General features: G+C 29.4%; 1 protein-coding gene across 1 annotated transcript in view; it reads left to right on the top strand.

Moving 5' to 3' along the window:
- Window positions 1–17325, top strand: part of LOC142317519 (spatacsin-like) — a 185104-nt gene that overhangs the window by 12133 nt on the left and 155646 nt on the right. Inside the window, exons 3-5 of the mRNA XM_075354080.1 lie at window positions 2385–2594; window positions 12733–12940; window positions 16425–16487. Of these exons, the coding sequence (XP_075210195.1) occupies window positions 2385–2594; window positions 12733–12940; window positions 16425–16487 (481 nt within the window). The remainder of the gene's footprint in view (window positions 1–2384; window positions 2595–12732; window positions 12941–16424; window positions 16488–17325) is intronic.

The following is a 17325-nucleotide window of genomic DNA, read 5'->3' as shown; positions in this document are numbered from 1 at the left end:
AAAAATTGTGTTCTAGGAAAATTTCAGGAGTCTGAACATTTTCTGCTCCCCTTCTATTTTGTTCATTTTTATTACCAGACTGTTGTTAATTTATAAATAACCCTTTTAAAGAGTCTAGCAGAACTGACTAAGCAGTTAGGAGGGGTCAATGTTTGGGTGGTGGTGGGAGTAGGCAGATGCACATGGTTTCCCTCTGTTCTGTCGAGATGACCCCATTTCAGTAGCCAACATGGTGTGGACCGAAGCACATCATGGCTTTGTATGCACACATATTTTGAAAACAGCCAACCTGTGATCATGACGCAAAGAGCTTTTTGGCAACAGTTCAACATTACACGTAACAGTGTCATTCCTAATGCGAACATAGTTTGGTCCTGGGTTAGGCAGTTGGAGGAAACTAGTAGCACACTAAGAAGAGATACACTTGGGTGACGCAGATCCATTTGAACACCAGAAAATGTACAGCTGGTGATAGTTGCAAATTGAGAAATCGCAAAGATTTTTTGCTCAGAGGCATGCTGTTGTCTTAGGAATGTCAGACCATAGTTTGAGGAGATTTCTGCATTTAAATTTGAATTTTCACCCTTCAAAATAATGATGTCTCAAGAATTGAGTCCAACAGACTATGCCAACCGCCAAAATCTGTATGAGCAAAATGCTTGCACAGATCACTCCTAAGGCAGCTTTCTTCAGTAGCAATGAGGGACATTTTCACCTCAGTGGAGCTGTGAATAAGCAAAATTTCCACTACTGGACTGAAAATATACCCTAGATTATTCATGAGTGGCACTACAGTCTCCTTAACTAACGGTGTGTTATGCTATATCACAATGTGGTATGATAGACCCATATTTCTTTGAGGAGGACGATGTGATTGTGAAACCCAAACATTATTTCTCAATGTTGCAAAATTTTCTGCAGCAAAGAATGGATTGTTGAAGAAGAGGGATTGGGAGACTTGTGATTCCAACAGTATGGGGCTACAGCTCACTCAGCCTGACATTCACTTAATGTTTTGAGAGAAATTTTTCCTGGACATCTGGGCTCTCTGAGTGGGCGATGAGGACTGAGGGAGCTCAGTCACTCAATTTGAGCATTTGTGATTTATTTCTTTGAGTATATCTGAAGGAAAATGAGTTTAAATGTTGCCCTTATGGGTATCAGAGCTAAGATAGCAAATTATTGAAAAAGATAATGCCATACCCCGAGATATGTGTGAATGAACCGTACAAAACTTCAGAGATCATCTCCAACATTGTGTTGTTGCTAACAGCCACCATTAGCAACAACAACATTATTAATTTTTTCTTTTTAGATATTTATAATCAGAAAAAGTAGTAAAATAAAGACAGGAGTGTTATGTTTATGTTTTATGAATATAGAATAAATATTTAAAAAAATTTAGATAAAGGACATAGGAAATGTTTCATGAATAATCAAAAAGTGTAATTAAACAATAAAAAAAGGGAATGGAGTGTTTGAGATGTTTAAAAAGATTAACCACATTTAAAAATACAGTTGATAAAAAAATACTTATTTGTATATTAAATAAACAGATAAAATTATAAATATACTTAATAAATAAAATTTCAAACTAAGGTATTAAACAACTGTATTTAAAACTATAAAAATAACTCTGATAAATAAATATTTTATGTCAGATGTGCAGTTCGATATGCAGTGATTGTATTAAATAATGCAATATTTTTAATTATTGAAAAGAAAATTTTAAATCAGATTTAATGAGAATTACAGAGCGTTAAATAAGATAAAAATAATTGCTTTCTTAGTCAATGTACTAGCACAAGCATGAAGAAAATATATCGTACTAAAAAAAAGTAAATAAAGTAAAAAATTCTTATATAAATTGTTTTGGTTTAAGTAATGATAGTATGACAAACAGAGATCTGTGTCATAGAATTATGGGTTAAAAGTTTAAAATAGGCATGTAGTTATAAGCAATATGCAATTTGGTGATATGTTGTTACTAATGTAAACTAATAAAATACAGTAATCTATTTTAAACAGACAACATTTCTTGTTTAGAACGGATTAACAAGCATGTCACTTTGTTCAAAAGGACTAAGTCTAGAATGTACTGTTGTTTAATATCTCCATCTCTGTCTATAGCCAAACAAAACAAGAGTGCTGTACTCCTCCATGAATATGAACATTGCTTTGTCAAATAGCACAGTTTATTTATTATTATTATTATTATTGTTGTGTGTGTATATATATTGTATTGTGTTTGTGCATATATATTGTGTATATATATATATATATATATATATATATATATATATATATATGTATTACATACAATACATATATGTATTGTTGGTTTATATGTGTATATAGTATTGAAATAACATGTTTTTTTGCAGAGTTCTCTGATTGTGCTATAACTGTTTTACCAGTTACTTTATTGCAAAATATCTTAGTCCTTTGCATAAATAACCAGTGGCTTTTGGTAGTTGAGTGGTTGGCTTCTAAGCAGCCAAATGTGGTGTCATGCATAAGACTTGAAAGTATTATTACTTCATGTGTTGCAAATAAGGATCATGTATATTCAATGACTGTTGAAGGATCATTGTGTATCCTTTGTGAAAAATTAAAAAAATAAAATTTATAGTGTTATTCTATCTAATAATTAATTAAGTACAGTAAATCTAAGTTTTGAATGCAGAGTTGTCCATTTTGCTTCCCTCTGAGTATGTGTTGGTGTATGAACCTTTATACAGTATAAGATAATGTTCAATCTTCTTTCAATCATATGTGTATTTCTTACCCCATTCTGGCACCATTACTACCCTTTACCTGGGTCTAAACTCCCCTTCTATCGTGCATGAAAGTTACACTTACAAAATTTAGAATTGTACATTATTGCTAAGAATATTATTTCTACATTGGCTTATATAATCATCATGGATTAAATTTTATTTGAGTAGTGATCTGTATCTAGAGAAAAAAATATACTTAACAGTAATAATTAATATTATCTTTTATAACCACATAGGATTACTTAAGTCAGTCTGTTATCCAAGTCTCTTTGATGGGACTGCAGTCCCATCAAAGGCCTTGTAGTCCTGCCAGTACCTTCTCATATGTACCAATCTTTGTGCCCTTTCTAGTGTTGAAAATGTTCATGTTGTGAGTTTTTTTTTGGAGTGTGAAGCAAGTGTTTTTGATCTTTCTTTTCGTGTTTAATTTTATCTTATCTGTGGTATCTTCTGGTGTAAGGCCAATTTCCTTCAGATCCTCTCTTATTTCTCTGATCCATCTGCATCCTGTCTTGATGTTTTTTGAGTCAAGATTATACTGTACTAACTGTTTCAGAAGTTTTGAATTTTGCATTCTCCTGATTTGCCCAAAAAATCCTAGTTTGGTGTCCTTAGAATCCTAGTTTAGTGTATTTGGGGTGTTTTCAGGTTTTGAGTTTTTGAGCTTTCCTTTTGATTTGAGATCAACAAGTCTCTGTTTGTTTTCTTTTGGGTGGGCCATTTTCTGATGATGTCATGGTAACTTTTTTCTCTGCCTAGGCTAGCATTGAAGTCTGATTAATTGTTTAACATGGTTTTTGGGATGTTATTTATAGTCAGGTCAAGTAGATCCCAGAACTTTTCTGTTTCTTTTTGGTTTTTTGGAGAGTTATTTTTATTATTACTGAGTGCATTGGCATTTATTGTGGTGAAGATTTTATTAGTTGGTTTTAGGGTGAGTGTTAAGATTCTTGAGGATTGTGATTTCAATTCTTCTATGGACTTATTATTTTGAGGCTGACTAAAAAGCCTGTTCCAAACTGTGGGATATTTTTCATCACTCTCTTCCCAGGTATACCTTTGTAGAGCCTATATACTTGAGGTTCCATGGCGTCCTGGTCAGTGTTTCTTATATCCTGCAGACCCATGATGGGAATTTTGTGTTGGTTCCTTTAGGTCAGTTATTATTTTTATTTTAGCACCTGTCATGAGGAAGGTTACATTGTGTGTGGAAATGTAAGCAATTTGCTTTGGTTTGATTTTGGACTTTGTATTTTTTTTGTTTGTGTGTCTAGTGTTGAGCATTCCAGTGCTTTCAATCACATGTTATCTTCTAAGTGGCAGCCCATCTTATCTGAATGCTGCCTTCTCTGAACTCTGCTATTGCTTGGTTCAACCAGTGGAGTATTCCTTAATGTCCTTTCATGATTGGCTGTCTAGGGATCACCTGTGGTTGGGCAGGTCTTGAGTACAACTCTAGATGTGATCTAGTGGCGTGTGATTTGATGATAAATGAAGCTTTGAAATTTTTTAGATTCAGTTTAATAGACAAATTTTTCCTATTTATTCTAAGAGGCTGCACCTCTTGGAGGCTCAATCCGACTTTTGTTAAAGTTATTTTGGAGAAAAGTTACATAGTCTGATCTTAAAATATTTAATGTACTGATTATATTTAAGAAGATGATGTCTTTTTTTGTAAAAGTAATTTTTATTGGTATTTTATATATTTATATTTAAGATGTTAATGGTGTTTTAAATAATAATTAGTGGTAAATTTCAGACAAATAAGTTAAATGTAAAAGTGGTTAAATTTTTTATCTGCTCACTTTCAAGTGTTATGATTATCAGAGAGTGAATATCCATGATATTCAGATAATATTTCTGGTATTCCATGATGCTTATCATCTAGCAGTATAGTTTTATTTTATATTTTACATAAAATTGTGATGCAATTATTGCTCTTGAAGTAAAAGTTATGGTTCTTATGAGTATTGAAGTTATAGGAATCTTTTTTGTTAAATTAAAATAGTGTAATTAAACATTTCTTTTAATTTTTTTATGTTTTAAAATGTTTTGTTGAGATTTTTAAGCAGCTTAGCTAAACTAAGAAATAAAACTTAAAATTAACATTTGATAAGCCTATATTACTAATACATTTATCGTAATTGTGCGTGCACAAGGTGTGATAAAAGATATGAGAATTTTTATCAATAGGAACTTGTTCTTCTATATTGATATTACCCCCTTCAAAGTAGTCCCCCAGCAATACAATGCAGTGCCAATAATTTTTCTCAAAACATTTGTGAAAAGAATTTTTTGATAGTCTAAAGTTCATTTATCAATTTTTCTTGATTTCATCTAGTGTTGTGGATTGTCTTTTTAATGTTTTCTTAATCAGTGGGAATAAGAAAAATGTTGCAGGGGCCTACAGACAATATACTATACTGATGTGGCATCAGTATAGTGATATTTTTTGCAAAAAAGTCATGGATTAATAGTAGTGTGAGCTGGAACATTATCATGATACAAAATCCAAGAATTGTTTGCCACATTTGTGGTCATTTTCTTCAGATTGCTTCATGTAGATGATATTAAACTGTTAAGTATTACTGTTAGTTGATTGCACAATCTTAGATAAGAATTCATAAGGGATGATGCATTGTAATAAAAAACATTAACTAAACTTGAATGATTTTTTTTGGTCTTCGTTCTTCAGAAAACTTCAATTGTGATGATTGGAATTTTGTTTCAGTGTTGTAACTGTACACCCACATTTCATTACCTGTTGACATATTAAAGTTATTGTGAGTAATCAGCAATGTCAGTGAACAATTGCTCTCCAATGTTTTTCATATGCTTTTTATTGAAAATCTTATTGCTACTTGTTTTGTACCCAAATTTTCTGTCAAAATTATTTCACACATAAGGGTTTTCTGCCTCTAGAGTAACTGCTCTAATAGTGATTTACTGATCATAATATTTTTTTATTTTATGTTGTCAATAGTTTTATAAGTTTTTGATGTGTTAGGATATCGACCTTTTATCTTTTGAAACAGCTTACAATATATCATCAGAATTATTAAGTTCAGACGTCTAAATTTAATTTATCAAAAAAAAGTAAAATTAAATGTATAAAAAGTAATTTAAAATAATGTTTCTTTTGCTTTTTACTTCAAAAATTAAGACATTTCATAATTTTTTTTTGTAAAATATCTGAAAATATTGATTACACAAAGTAGAGCATAAAGTTATTACACTACAGCTTAAATTTGGCTTTTCTTTATCTCTGTGTGAGACCAATGGCTATGAATTTACATGTAAAATTCTTATTAAAATTTGCTTTTGTTTCGCCTCTGTAATTAGGGTAATTTGGAACATATATTAAAGTTTTATCCAAACTTTTTTTTTTATAAAATGTTTATTTTTCAAAAGATGAGAAAAATGTTTTATGAAAACATATATTTTTATTTCAAGAAAAGTTAACTTTTTAAGTAGGTAATGTGCATATTTTATTGCAAGATAGTAGAGCCTATATCCTTGAAATTCCATGGCATCCATTCTGGTCAGTGTTTCTTATTTCCTACAGTTCCATGATGACGGTTGGTCCATTAGGTCAGTTATTATTTTTAGTTTACAAGTCTGCATGAGTGAGTTTACACTGTTTGTAGAAATGTAAGTAATTTGCTTTGGTTTGATTTTTGATTTTGTATTGTTCTTATTCATGTGTTAGGGCATCCCAATGCTCCCAATTACATGTTACCTTCTAAGTGGCAACCTGTTGTATCCGAGAGCTACCTTCTCTGAACTGTAATGATGCTTGGTTCAGTCGAAGGAGTATTCCTTAAAAGACCTTTCATAGTTGACTGTCAAGTGGTCACCTGTGATGGAACTAGGTCCTGAGTTACAACTCTAGATGTGATGTAGTGAGCTGATAGTGTGGTATGACTGGATGATTTAATCACTGGAAAGAAGAGAGCAAGAATGATTTATTGAATTCCCACTTTGCTTTAAAAAATATGTTACCTGTATAAATTGCCCCCTAAGCAAATCCAACAATTTTCATTTTAAAAATGCTTGGTACGTAGAAAGAGGTTGTGTGATAGTTTTAATTTAAATACATTTTTTTATTGGTTCAGTTTAGTTGCTGTCAAGAAAGTGACTTGGAATAGTGCTGGTTTTGACAATTTTGCAAATGCAGCTTGATCAATATATAAACATATATATTTGCAGAACATTTGAAATCTGTTATTCAATTTAAACTAATAAAAAAAATGTAAATAGAAATAAACAATGTAATATAAATATATTCTTAGTTATTCATGGCAAATTTTATCAAACATTTTCAGTTAAATATACTTACTATGAGAGCTGTTGGGATAGTAATTTTTTTTAAACGATTAGTTCGCTATTCTCATTTGGTTCCCTTAATCTTGGAAAGTTTAAATTACTATTAACTTCATTTTTTGATGTATGTTCTGAAGAGGTAATAAATCACAATGGAAAAATAATGAATATTTTTACAGATCACAGTGACCAAAAAAATCCAAAATAGAAGTTTTAGAGATGCTGCAGATCGTATTAATAATTAATTATGAAACAAAATTTGGTCTAGTCTTATCTTCTTTTTTGTAGAAATTGATGGTTCCACTGACATTAATCAAATTTTCCAGTGTAATAATACATTAAGATATGTAACCATAGTCAGCAAATTATTAAACAATTTTTAAGATTTAATAACATTAGTTCTGACTATACTGCTCAAAAACTGTTTGAAGTAATATCAAATATTCTTTTGCCATCTGAATTTGAGAAAAAATTAATTGGCTAGTGTTATGGTAGAGGAACCATTATGGCTGGCTATTAAAGTCTTCAAATGAAAGTTAATGAATTTTCCCCTTAGGGAGCTTTTATCATTGTTTAGTGCACCATTTAAATTTCATTTTACTGCATAGACTTTTAAAAGAAATGTCTAAATGCCAATTTTTTTCACTATTTATTTTATTCAATGGAATTTCCAGTGTTTTGGTACGTTTACCTACAGATACTTTTTGAATGTAATTGGGTAATGCATTTCAACCCAGGGAAGAAGAAGATGTCTTCTATTTCAAAAGTTTTGGCTTCAGTATTTGAAAACTGGGCTGCTTTAAAAATTTTTTTTATTTCCATTAAAACTGACCAAAATTCATCTGCTGTATGTAAATAACTGTATGACTCCTAGATAACTTAAGTGACTTTGACTTTACTCTTCTTGATTAACTTTATGTGATATTTTTTTTACAGCAGAAATTTTATTTGATGTTTTTCCAAAAAAATCTTCTGATATAAATCTAGGTTCTATAAATATCAAACATACACTTGACCTGGTAATATAAGAATGAAACATTTTTTGATGATTTACATAATAATGCAAAACAAAAAAACACCTCTTGACATCAAACACGGGAAAAAGAAATATGATTTTTCAACTAATCTGAACCATTACTTAATTAGAAAATTAAAAAACAAACCATTAAAAAATTAAAAAAAACATCTTTTTTAATAAGTATAAAATTTTGTTTTATTCTAGTGATAAAATTCATTGTGCATTTTGAGAATTTACAAAAACATTAGTTTTGCCAACCTTCAAAATATATCGCATTTAAATCATAATATTTTTTGCAGAAACAATTTCATCCGTACTTTCATCATATTTCATACGTAGGTTTTCTTAAATAATTTTCCAATAATCTTTTTTAAGAAGTATTTTCCGATTGATATCCAGCCAATCCAAGAATTTTGAGATTATAACACTTTTTTTCTAATTTTATACTTCAGAACAATCTATTTTTCTGATCAGTTATTGTATTGATACCAAAGATAGTATTGTTTACTCTAGTATTGTTCATACTTATCTTTAACAAACCAAAAGATGACATCTTTATATCTGATTCTCACACATCTAAGTCTTTTGCCAAATCATTCTTCATATAGTAGAATGTGATAGAGCTCTTATCATACTTTATATGACCTCCGTCGAGATTGTACTTATACCATATTTATTTAAATGGATGTTAACTACCTTTAATTTCTTGTTCACTGAAAAACAATTCGTTTTTACTTGTCTACTATGCTACTACTTGCTGTTGTGTACAACCCAGTTTTGTCTGTATCTGGAGAACAAATATCAGCGTTAGGTCAGAGGGGGTCTGATTTTTATGTCATTCACCATCTTCTCGGACCAAAGGGCAACTGGTCAATTAACATTAATTGATGAACATTGTTGTTGGTCAGTGTTTTATGAAAAAAATTATTACATATTATCTTGTAAAAATTTTTTATCTAAAAATTTCAGAGAATTCAAAGATAGGTATTATTTTTTCCTGTGAATTTTTTTGTCTTAAGACATTTAGAAGAAGTAAATTTACAAACTTATTCAGCAACTAAAAAAAAAAAGTTAATTTTTTTATTATACTCATCATATCCAGGTTATTTGTAAAAATGCATTTAAAAAATATTAATAATTTTATGCACGTTATCCATTACTCAGTCAGTTCTGAAAGTACACTGAAGAAAGAAATAGCAAATTATAGGAATAATTTCTCTAAAACTTTTGTTTATGGTTGTTTTTTATTAGATTTTTAGTTTTCAAGATAAGTAAAAAAAAATTTTTTTTCTGAAGTGGGGGATAAAAAAATTTTAAATATTATAATTCAGTTATTTTTTATAATTTACAAAAATAAGAAAGGTCAAAGGGCAGATAATTTGTAACTTTTAAAGAATAATTTTTAGACACTTGTTTTGGTAAAGTAAGTAGATTTACTTACAAAATTTATCTTTTACCTCCTTGTTCGCAATCCTCTATAGACCATCTTATTCTGCAAGACCCTGTAGACATTTTTTTAGTACCTACATGTGCTAAAAAAGTTAATTTTCTTATTATTTCCTTACTTAGTGTCTACTTTTACTGTAGTATTTTTTAGTTTATTTAAAAATTGTTTGTAACTCTAACAAAGCCATAAATGCTTTACAAAAGTGACACCAAGTTATCAATCTGGGATTTGGGAATAGCAAAGGATGGTGGATGTTACTCCAATAATTTTGATAGTAAATTTTAATAAATTGTACATAAACAGTTATTAATCTTTCTTATTTTGATTTTATTTTTTAATTTTGATTTTTTTATTGCTTTGTGATCCTAATGAATAGATTGTCTTGCCTGACGATCCATATCTTTTTCTTATTCCTAATCTCGTTTCCCATCTTTGGTTTTGTTGGTGTAGATTCTGATTTGAAATTATACTGTGGATGATGGATTCAATGAAAATGTTTAAACTTATATCAATATGTTAGTGTTTTAGCAACTTTGTAAATATACTCAACTTTGCACTTGAGTGCAAAGAGTCTTATAAATATCCTCACTCTTTAATTTCTGAAATAAAACTGTTTGCTTCTGTTATAATTCATTTCAATTCAATAACTGCAGATGGCATTTTTTTTAACAGCTTCTTATTGCTAAAATAGTCTTCAGATAAACGTTAAATTTGATGTGGTTAAAGATAAGTTTATGATTTAATGTATGTGAACTAGAAATTATAGAATCATTTTGCAATTAAGTTTCAGAGCTTAAAAGTTGCACATGCTAAACAAACGCATCAAAATCTGTGTTTTCCCACTTTTTTTATGTAAATGATGTGTTTCATATTGTTTATATAAGTGGATTATAGAGTAAAATAAAATAAAACGACCTATATTTTGTTTTAAAATTTTAATGGATGTCTTTGATTGTTAAGTAAACTATAAAAGTAGATAGATTTAAACTGATTTAAATATAGTAAAACAAAATATGTGGTTCATCTGGTTTGAATTTATTGTTTTCCATTATCAGTATAAATATAGAGAAATGAATGTCTTAAGTGCAATTATAAATTTTTTATTCTTCTTCCCGTTTTCTATAATTAATTTTGGAGTGTATATAAGTGATCTCTAATTACTTCATTCTCTTCACTATTCCTATCATGCAAATTTTCTATTCTTTTTTGAGCCTTATTTTACCTTGCCGATTCATGTAATTATCTATTCAGTGGTTTCTTTACCTTTTTCTGTATCTGAAATTTTACTTTATGCTGCTCTTTCTTCTCTTGCTGTAAAGGGCCAGTGTTAGTTACAGAGAGATTGAATAATTTATTTTAAATTTAATAATTTCAGACAATCAAGAAATAGGTAGGATATACATATGTACAGTATGTAAAAACATCAATTTGTAGTTTAATTTGAATATTAAATAATGACTTTTAAAGATATCTGTTTAATCTTCTTGAACGCATTTGATTGACGAGAAAAGATAAACAGAAGAGTGTTGTATTAACTGTTAATTATGTTTGTTATGGTTCAGGTAATAAATAGGGTGAAGCGAGGTATAAATGAGATTACTGTATTATACTAGTGAGAACTAAGTAAAATATGGTTATAAAAACATCTAATATTAGTGTAATTATAAAGATATGACCTCAGTATAAAGATTTTAAAGAGTAGGTAGGAATAGCTATTGAATTTACTTTGTTCAGAAATAAATATTTGTAAGATAATACATATATATATAATGATGTGTACTGGCAGGCTATTATAATTATATTCTTGTAGAAGTAAAAATATTGTGATATGTGTGTGATGTGAATGTTTGTGATGTTGTGTGATGTGAATGTTTGTGATGTTGTGTGATGTATTGAAAAACTATGTACTGTTTATTGATTGTCAGTTATGTGTAATATATTATTTAAATATTAACAAACAGTACCATTGAACTTAGGTGTGGGTGTAAAATGTAATAAAAGTTTATTGGTTAACAACATCAAATATAATAGTGATTGATGTATTTGTATTTTGATGAAGTTTAGGTTTTGATGAAGAATAGGGTAGGTATTTATAATCAAGTCTGTTTAGATGTAATATTTGGTCTCGATTATCTTGGAGATTCTACCAGTATGAGAGGATTCTTGGTCACCACATGCTTGCATGGTTGTCCAAATGCTTGTAGGTTAAGTTTAAGTATGGTTGAAATAAGTAGTGTTGTATTTGTATGTGACTAATTGAGAAAAATATAAGTTAGTAGAATATCCATACTAGTTAACTAAAATATGTGTAAGTGTGTAATTTGTTTTGAAACTATGTTAGTTTTTTTTTATAAACACTTATTACATTGTGAATTTAAGTAAGTAGTAGTTATCTAATAAATCTTGCATGGCTTTCATCATTGACATACAATTACTGTAAGCTATTTACCAGCTTCACATGTAGAGTAATTCATAAGTGAATTTACAAACTTGCTTTATGAAGCTTCAGTCTTCAACATTGAAACTTTATTTGACCCAGAAAGGATGCCAAACTAGAACCACTTTTATCCCAGAAAGTGTACCACAACAGAGCTGTCAATCATCCTAAGGACTATTTTATTTTACATAATATTTTGGTTTATTTGAACATTTTTAATATTTATTGATTCATAAATTAAATTAAAAAAAAAAAAAAGTTCTTGATTATATTGAACCCAAAAATTAATTCATAATATATAATACATTTAAATAAGATTTAATAATATTTTCATTTACTAAATATTTATTAGCTCGTAGAATAACTCTGCAGGTTGCTCTAAAAAGGATAGCTCCTTATTGTGGACATTTAAATCCTATTGCAAGTTTGTTTTTATTATGCTTTTATGTAATTGAAATTTTTGCTCTGCTTGAAACTACATACTGTAAAATATTGTGGGATAAATTACCTTTGTAGGAAGGCATGATGGAGTAGAAAATATGATCTGTAGAATATGATGAAAAAAATTAATACCAGAATAACAGATTGTAGATAAATCAATATATGAAATGCAAAGTTTTACTGAGAATAGTCTGTGGATTTTGTGTGTAGAATTAAATCTACAGAACTAGTAATCTTGTTAATAAATATATAATACATTTAATAATTTCCTTTACTTTAGCCTTAGATGTACATAGGATCAGTGATGGAATTCTGTTTCAAAAAATTGATATTTGGAACTGGCTACCTTGGAGAGAATCATATAATCTCTTTTGTGTTAATGAAGAAACTATCTCAACAGTAGCATTACTGGATCCTAGTAATGTTGTTTATTTGCTTGATTTATCCTCTGCCATAAATGAACAATCTTACTTGAAGTTTGATGACACTCAAAGGTTTGTTGGAGTTAATTCTATCTGCATTTGCATTTGTATTGTGTGTTTATTATAATTATTTTTCAAAATACCTTCTTTAGAATGAAAAAAATTCTATTTATATTTTAGTACATATTGACATATATATATATATATATATATATATATATGTAATATATATATATATATATATATATTGACACAGTATTGATATATTGACACTTAATTTGTTTGTGTATTTGTATTCTTATATGTTTGTTTGCCTGGGATAATCTCAAGAATACCAAACTAATATTAAGAATCCCTACACTTTGATTAAAAAACTTACACCATTTTGATTTTCATAGGCTTATAATAATCTGGAACCTTTCTTAAATCCCCAAATGTCACTTCCTTTGGTATTCTCCATGATAATATGTTATAATATATATATATATAAACATAAAGTAGGATTGATTGTGAGAAAACTGTTTATTACATATGCTAAATTTTTGGATTTGATTCTATACATATGCTAAATTTTTGGATTTGATTCTACATGTTGAGAAATGTATCATCACCAAAGTTGCAGAAATTTTAAACTCATCTAAGCCTCCTGGACCTTCCACTGATTTATTCTCATAAAAAATTTAAGTACTGTTATACCCACATTTTTCTTTTTCAAATGCATTCTACCTTTAGAAAAATGAAAACACCATACAGCAGGACAGATGTTTAGGCCAGCTTGTCTCAATTAGGCATTAAAACATCCTAAATCAACAAAAATGTTATTGTGATATTTGGGCATTTCCTTCTCAATTTGTGTTCTACCTTCAAAAAAAGAAAAATTTGTTCAAGAGAAGTGGTTCATACCTTTTTGCTTTCCAATCCATGGCTCCTCAGTCCTTCAATTAGCAAAAATTAAAATAATATAATAACAGGTAAGTATGTAAAAACATACATTCAGCTTTGTTAATACTATGAAATATTGATTGAGAGCATTATGACAAGATATTGGCCATTGTCAACAATACTTTAACGTAGATCTATTGAAATTATTTTTGATTAATGTGGCATTTAATAAAACTTTTATTGTCATAGAGGTTATTGAGGTGAGATTGTAACTGTAAAGGGGTCATCCTTTGTTGTTTATGATTTGGGCACACCAGGTTAATACATTTACTTTTAATGATTTCTCATAGCCTTCTTCATTTTACCGTGAAAACCTGTTATTTTACTTATAATCATATGCAGAAGAATGTGATGTCCAGATCATCATTCCTCAGTATAAACTCATGAGTAGGGTTTAGCTCGAAATGTAATTAGTAAATATATTACTTAAAAAAAAAAAAATATATATATATATTTTACATTTTATTAACTGTTTCAACAAATCACTACATTTAGAAGAATGATTGTTTATTATGCTATCTTAGCAAAAATTTAAACTAGCACACAATAGGGTTGACATTACAAGTGATGATGTGGCTAAAATTAAGAAACTATAAATTTTTTTCCAAGTTATTAGATGAATTTATCAATTTTAGTTTAGTTTTAGAGTATTGTTTGTTTATCATCCATTCAGGTGAGAGCCGTGCCTAGATTACTTGCAATTTTTGTTTAAATTCTATATTTCATATCTATTAAAAAGTATGTTCTTGTACCAGGGTTTGCCCTCAAATTAACCAGATTGGCTTTTGCGCAGGTGCGGGGTGGGTGGAAAATCTTGTATTGGGGTTCTTAGCAATACTTAGCAACTAACTGCAGTTGGCACTGGGCGCGACTGGATCTGAATCTATTGAATTTCAGTGCTAGTGATGTATCATGAGCAAAAATACAACATTTGATGGAGAAGCACCATCAAATTTTGTGTGCGACAAAAAATTCAGGTTGGAAACTCAACATATTCTGACAGCTTTTGGGAAAGAGTGCCTACAAAGAAAACAAATTTTACTAGGCATAAGGCCTTCAACAGGGTAGTGAGGATGTGCAGGATGAAAAATGGAATGGTTGACTGTCCATGACCAAAGCAGACAAAAATGTGAATCATGTGTACAACCTTTTGAACATTGATGGATATATGAGTGTTCAATTACTCACAGACAAGCTAAACGTGTTAAAAATGCTAGTTCATGAGGTGACAAATGAATTGGACATGCGAAAATTGTGTACAAATTTTGAGCCAAAAGTTCTGACCAAACTCACAAACAGATAAGTGAAGATAAATCGCAGATTGTTGGAGCAATTGTCGACATGCTTCAACAGTCTGTGACGCAAAGTTGTTGCTGGCAGAGCCAGCCAAACTTTATGCAGCGTGTGAAAACAGTAATAAAGTTCTGAATGGCATATGCCACAGTCACCTCGCCCAAAGAAGACTAGGATGAGCAAGTTGAAGATCAAAACAATGCTCATTTTGTTCCACGATTCAAAAGGTTGTCCAAAAAGAGTTTGCCCTCTGTGGAACAACAGTGAATGCAGCTTTTATGTTCAATTGCTTGCAGGACTTTGAAAACACATTGTTGAGTCCATCCTAAGATCTCTGACAGTGCATTGAGCCATACTGTTTTTTTTTTCAGCAAAGGACTTTCTGACCTACAAGAATATGCCAATGCTACCACAGTCACCCTACCACCCTGACCTGTTTCCCTGTGACTTCTTTTTTTGTCCAACTGAAGAGACATGAAAGAACATAAATTTCTGGCTGTTGAAACTGTTCAAGAGGTTGTGGCAGGGAACCGCTGCAACATAGTTCATGAAGACATACCAACTTGGAAACATCGCTGGAAATGCTGTGTGGCTGCACAAGGGACCTATTTTGAGATTATGAAATGATAGAAAATTAAATTTAGGAGATTATTAAATATATTTGTTCATGTCTTCAATAAATTGAATTTGCCAGTATCAATCTGCTTACTTTCAGGATAAATTCTTGTATTTATTTTTATTTCTTATTTTGTCTTCTCTTAACTACATTTTCTGTGTGATTGAATTTGTAGCACCATCTTATTTTTTTAATTTCTAAAATGTTTTCTTTATAACCCCTTATTGTTAGTTCATTTTCACCTTCGCTAATAAAATATTATGTACTTTCTTTAGCTTCCTTTGTTTTTATCGTTTGCATACTTAACTATGGTGTGTCAGTTTTCTGTTGATGGTGATTTGGAAATAACAATCTTTCTTTTGTGTAAAAAGAAAGAAAGTTTTACAAGTTTCATTACATTAAATTTCATTAAATTACAACTCTAACCAGATTTAAAATTATGAAGCATTTTTATTATTATTACTTATATCAACAGTTCTTCATCACTCTTCATTAACATCAATGATTTGTAAAATACAAAAACATTTCATTTTTCTTGTTAAAATTGCATATGTAATATGTCTGAGGGCTTTACAAAAAAAAAAAAAATTATAATTTCCTCTTGTAGTTTTAATATAAAATAGTGTAGGTATGTAGTTGTAATTTATTGTGGTACTTTTAAACATTAATATTTTGGTATTCATTCTGTGATGTTTTTGTTTTCAGTGTTTGCAGTGCATCTAGTGGAGTGTCGTATAAAACTACTAGTAGCTATAGTTCAGTTTCTAGGTAATAATTTCTTCTTTTTTTTATAATTTGTTTCTTAACTTGCTAGATATTCACATAAGTATGTGTGGGAAATAATAATTATCCTGCAATAAAATTATGCTGTTCTTAATATATGAAATTTAGTTACATACAAAATTATTGCTTTACATTCCAGTTGTACCTGCTTTATCAAAAATAAGTGATTGATTGTTCTAGTGAGTTTTCTTGTGGTCTTGTGATTAAATCTAGATATTCATCACTTATTGCATATTAAGAGTATAATACTTAATAATTAGACTGGTGTAGTACTTAATAAATGAGTTTGGCTATTGTCATATATATTTGTGTACTGCTTTTATCATATTACTTGTGTTTTTCAAATATGCTTTTAAGTATGTACTTTTACAGACAGTTTTTATTTTAAGAATTTTTGAAGGAAATTCTTTTTTCATTAAACATTTGTGAATAGCTAATTTAGCTACCAGTGTGAAAGAAAAAAGTGACTTATATTTGTGTACTGCTTTTATCATATTACTTGTGTTTTTCAAATATGCTTTTAAGTATGTACTTTTACAGACAGTTTTTATTTTAAGAATTTTTGAAGGAAATTCTTTTTTCATTAAACATTTGTGAATAGCTAATTTAGCTACCAGTGTGAAAGAAAAAAGTGACTTTTAATCTGATGCATAGTATTATATTGTATCCCATTTAATATCTGAAACAAATCATCATAAAAACTGTCTTTGTGGTAAAATAAATTTTATTTAATAAAAATGGTACTTTCTTGTAAGCGGAGAAAGAAAGAGTAGAACAAATTGTACTTGTCATTAACAAGAGCAAAATTGTTTAAGGAGAGTAA

Source organism: Lycorma delicatula, chromosome 1, assembly GCF_047948215.1.
Source record: "Lycorma delicatula isolate Av1 chromosome 1, ASM4794821v1, whole genome shotgun sequence".
In the NCBI taxonomy this organism is placed as follows: Eukaryota; Metazoa; Arthropoda; class Insecta; order Hemiptera; family Fulgoridae; genus Lycorma; species Lycorma delicatula.
This window is presented reverse-complemented; position numbering and strand designations above follow the sequence as displayed.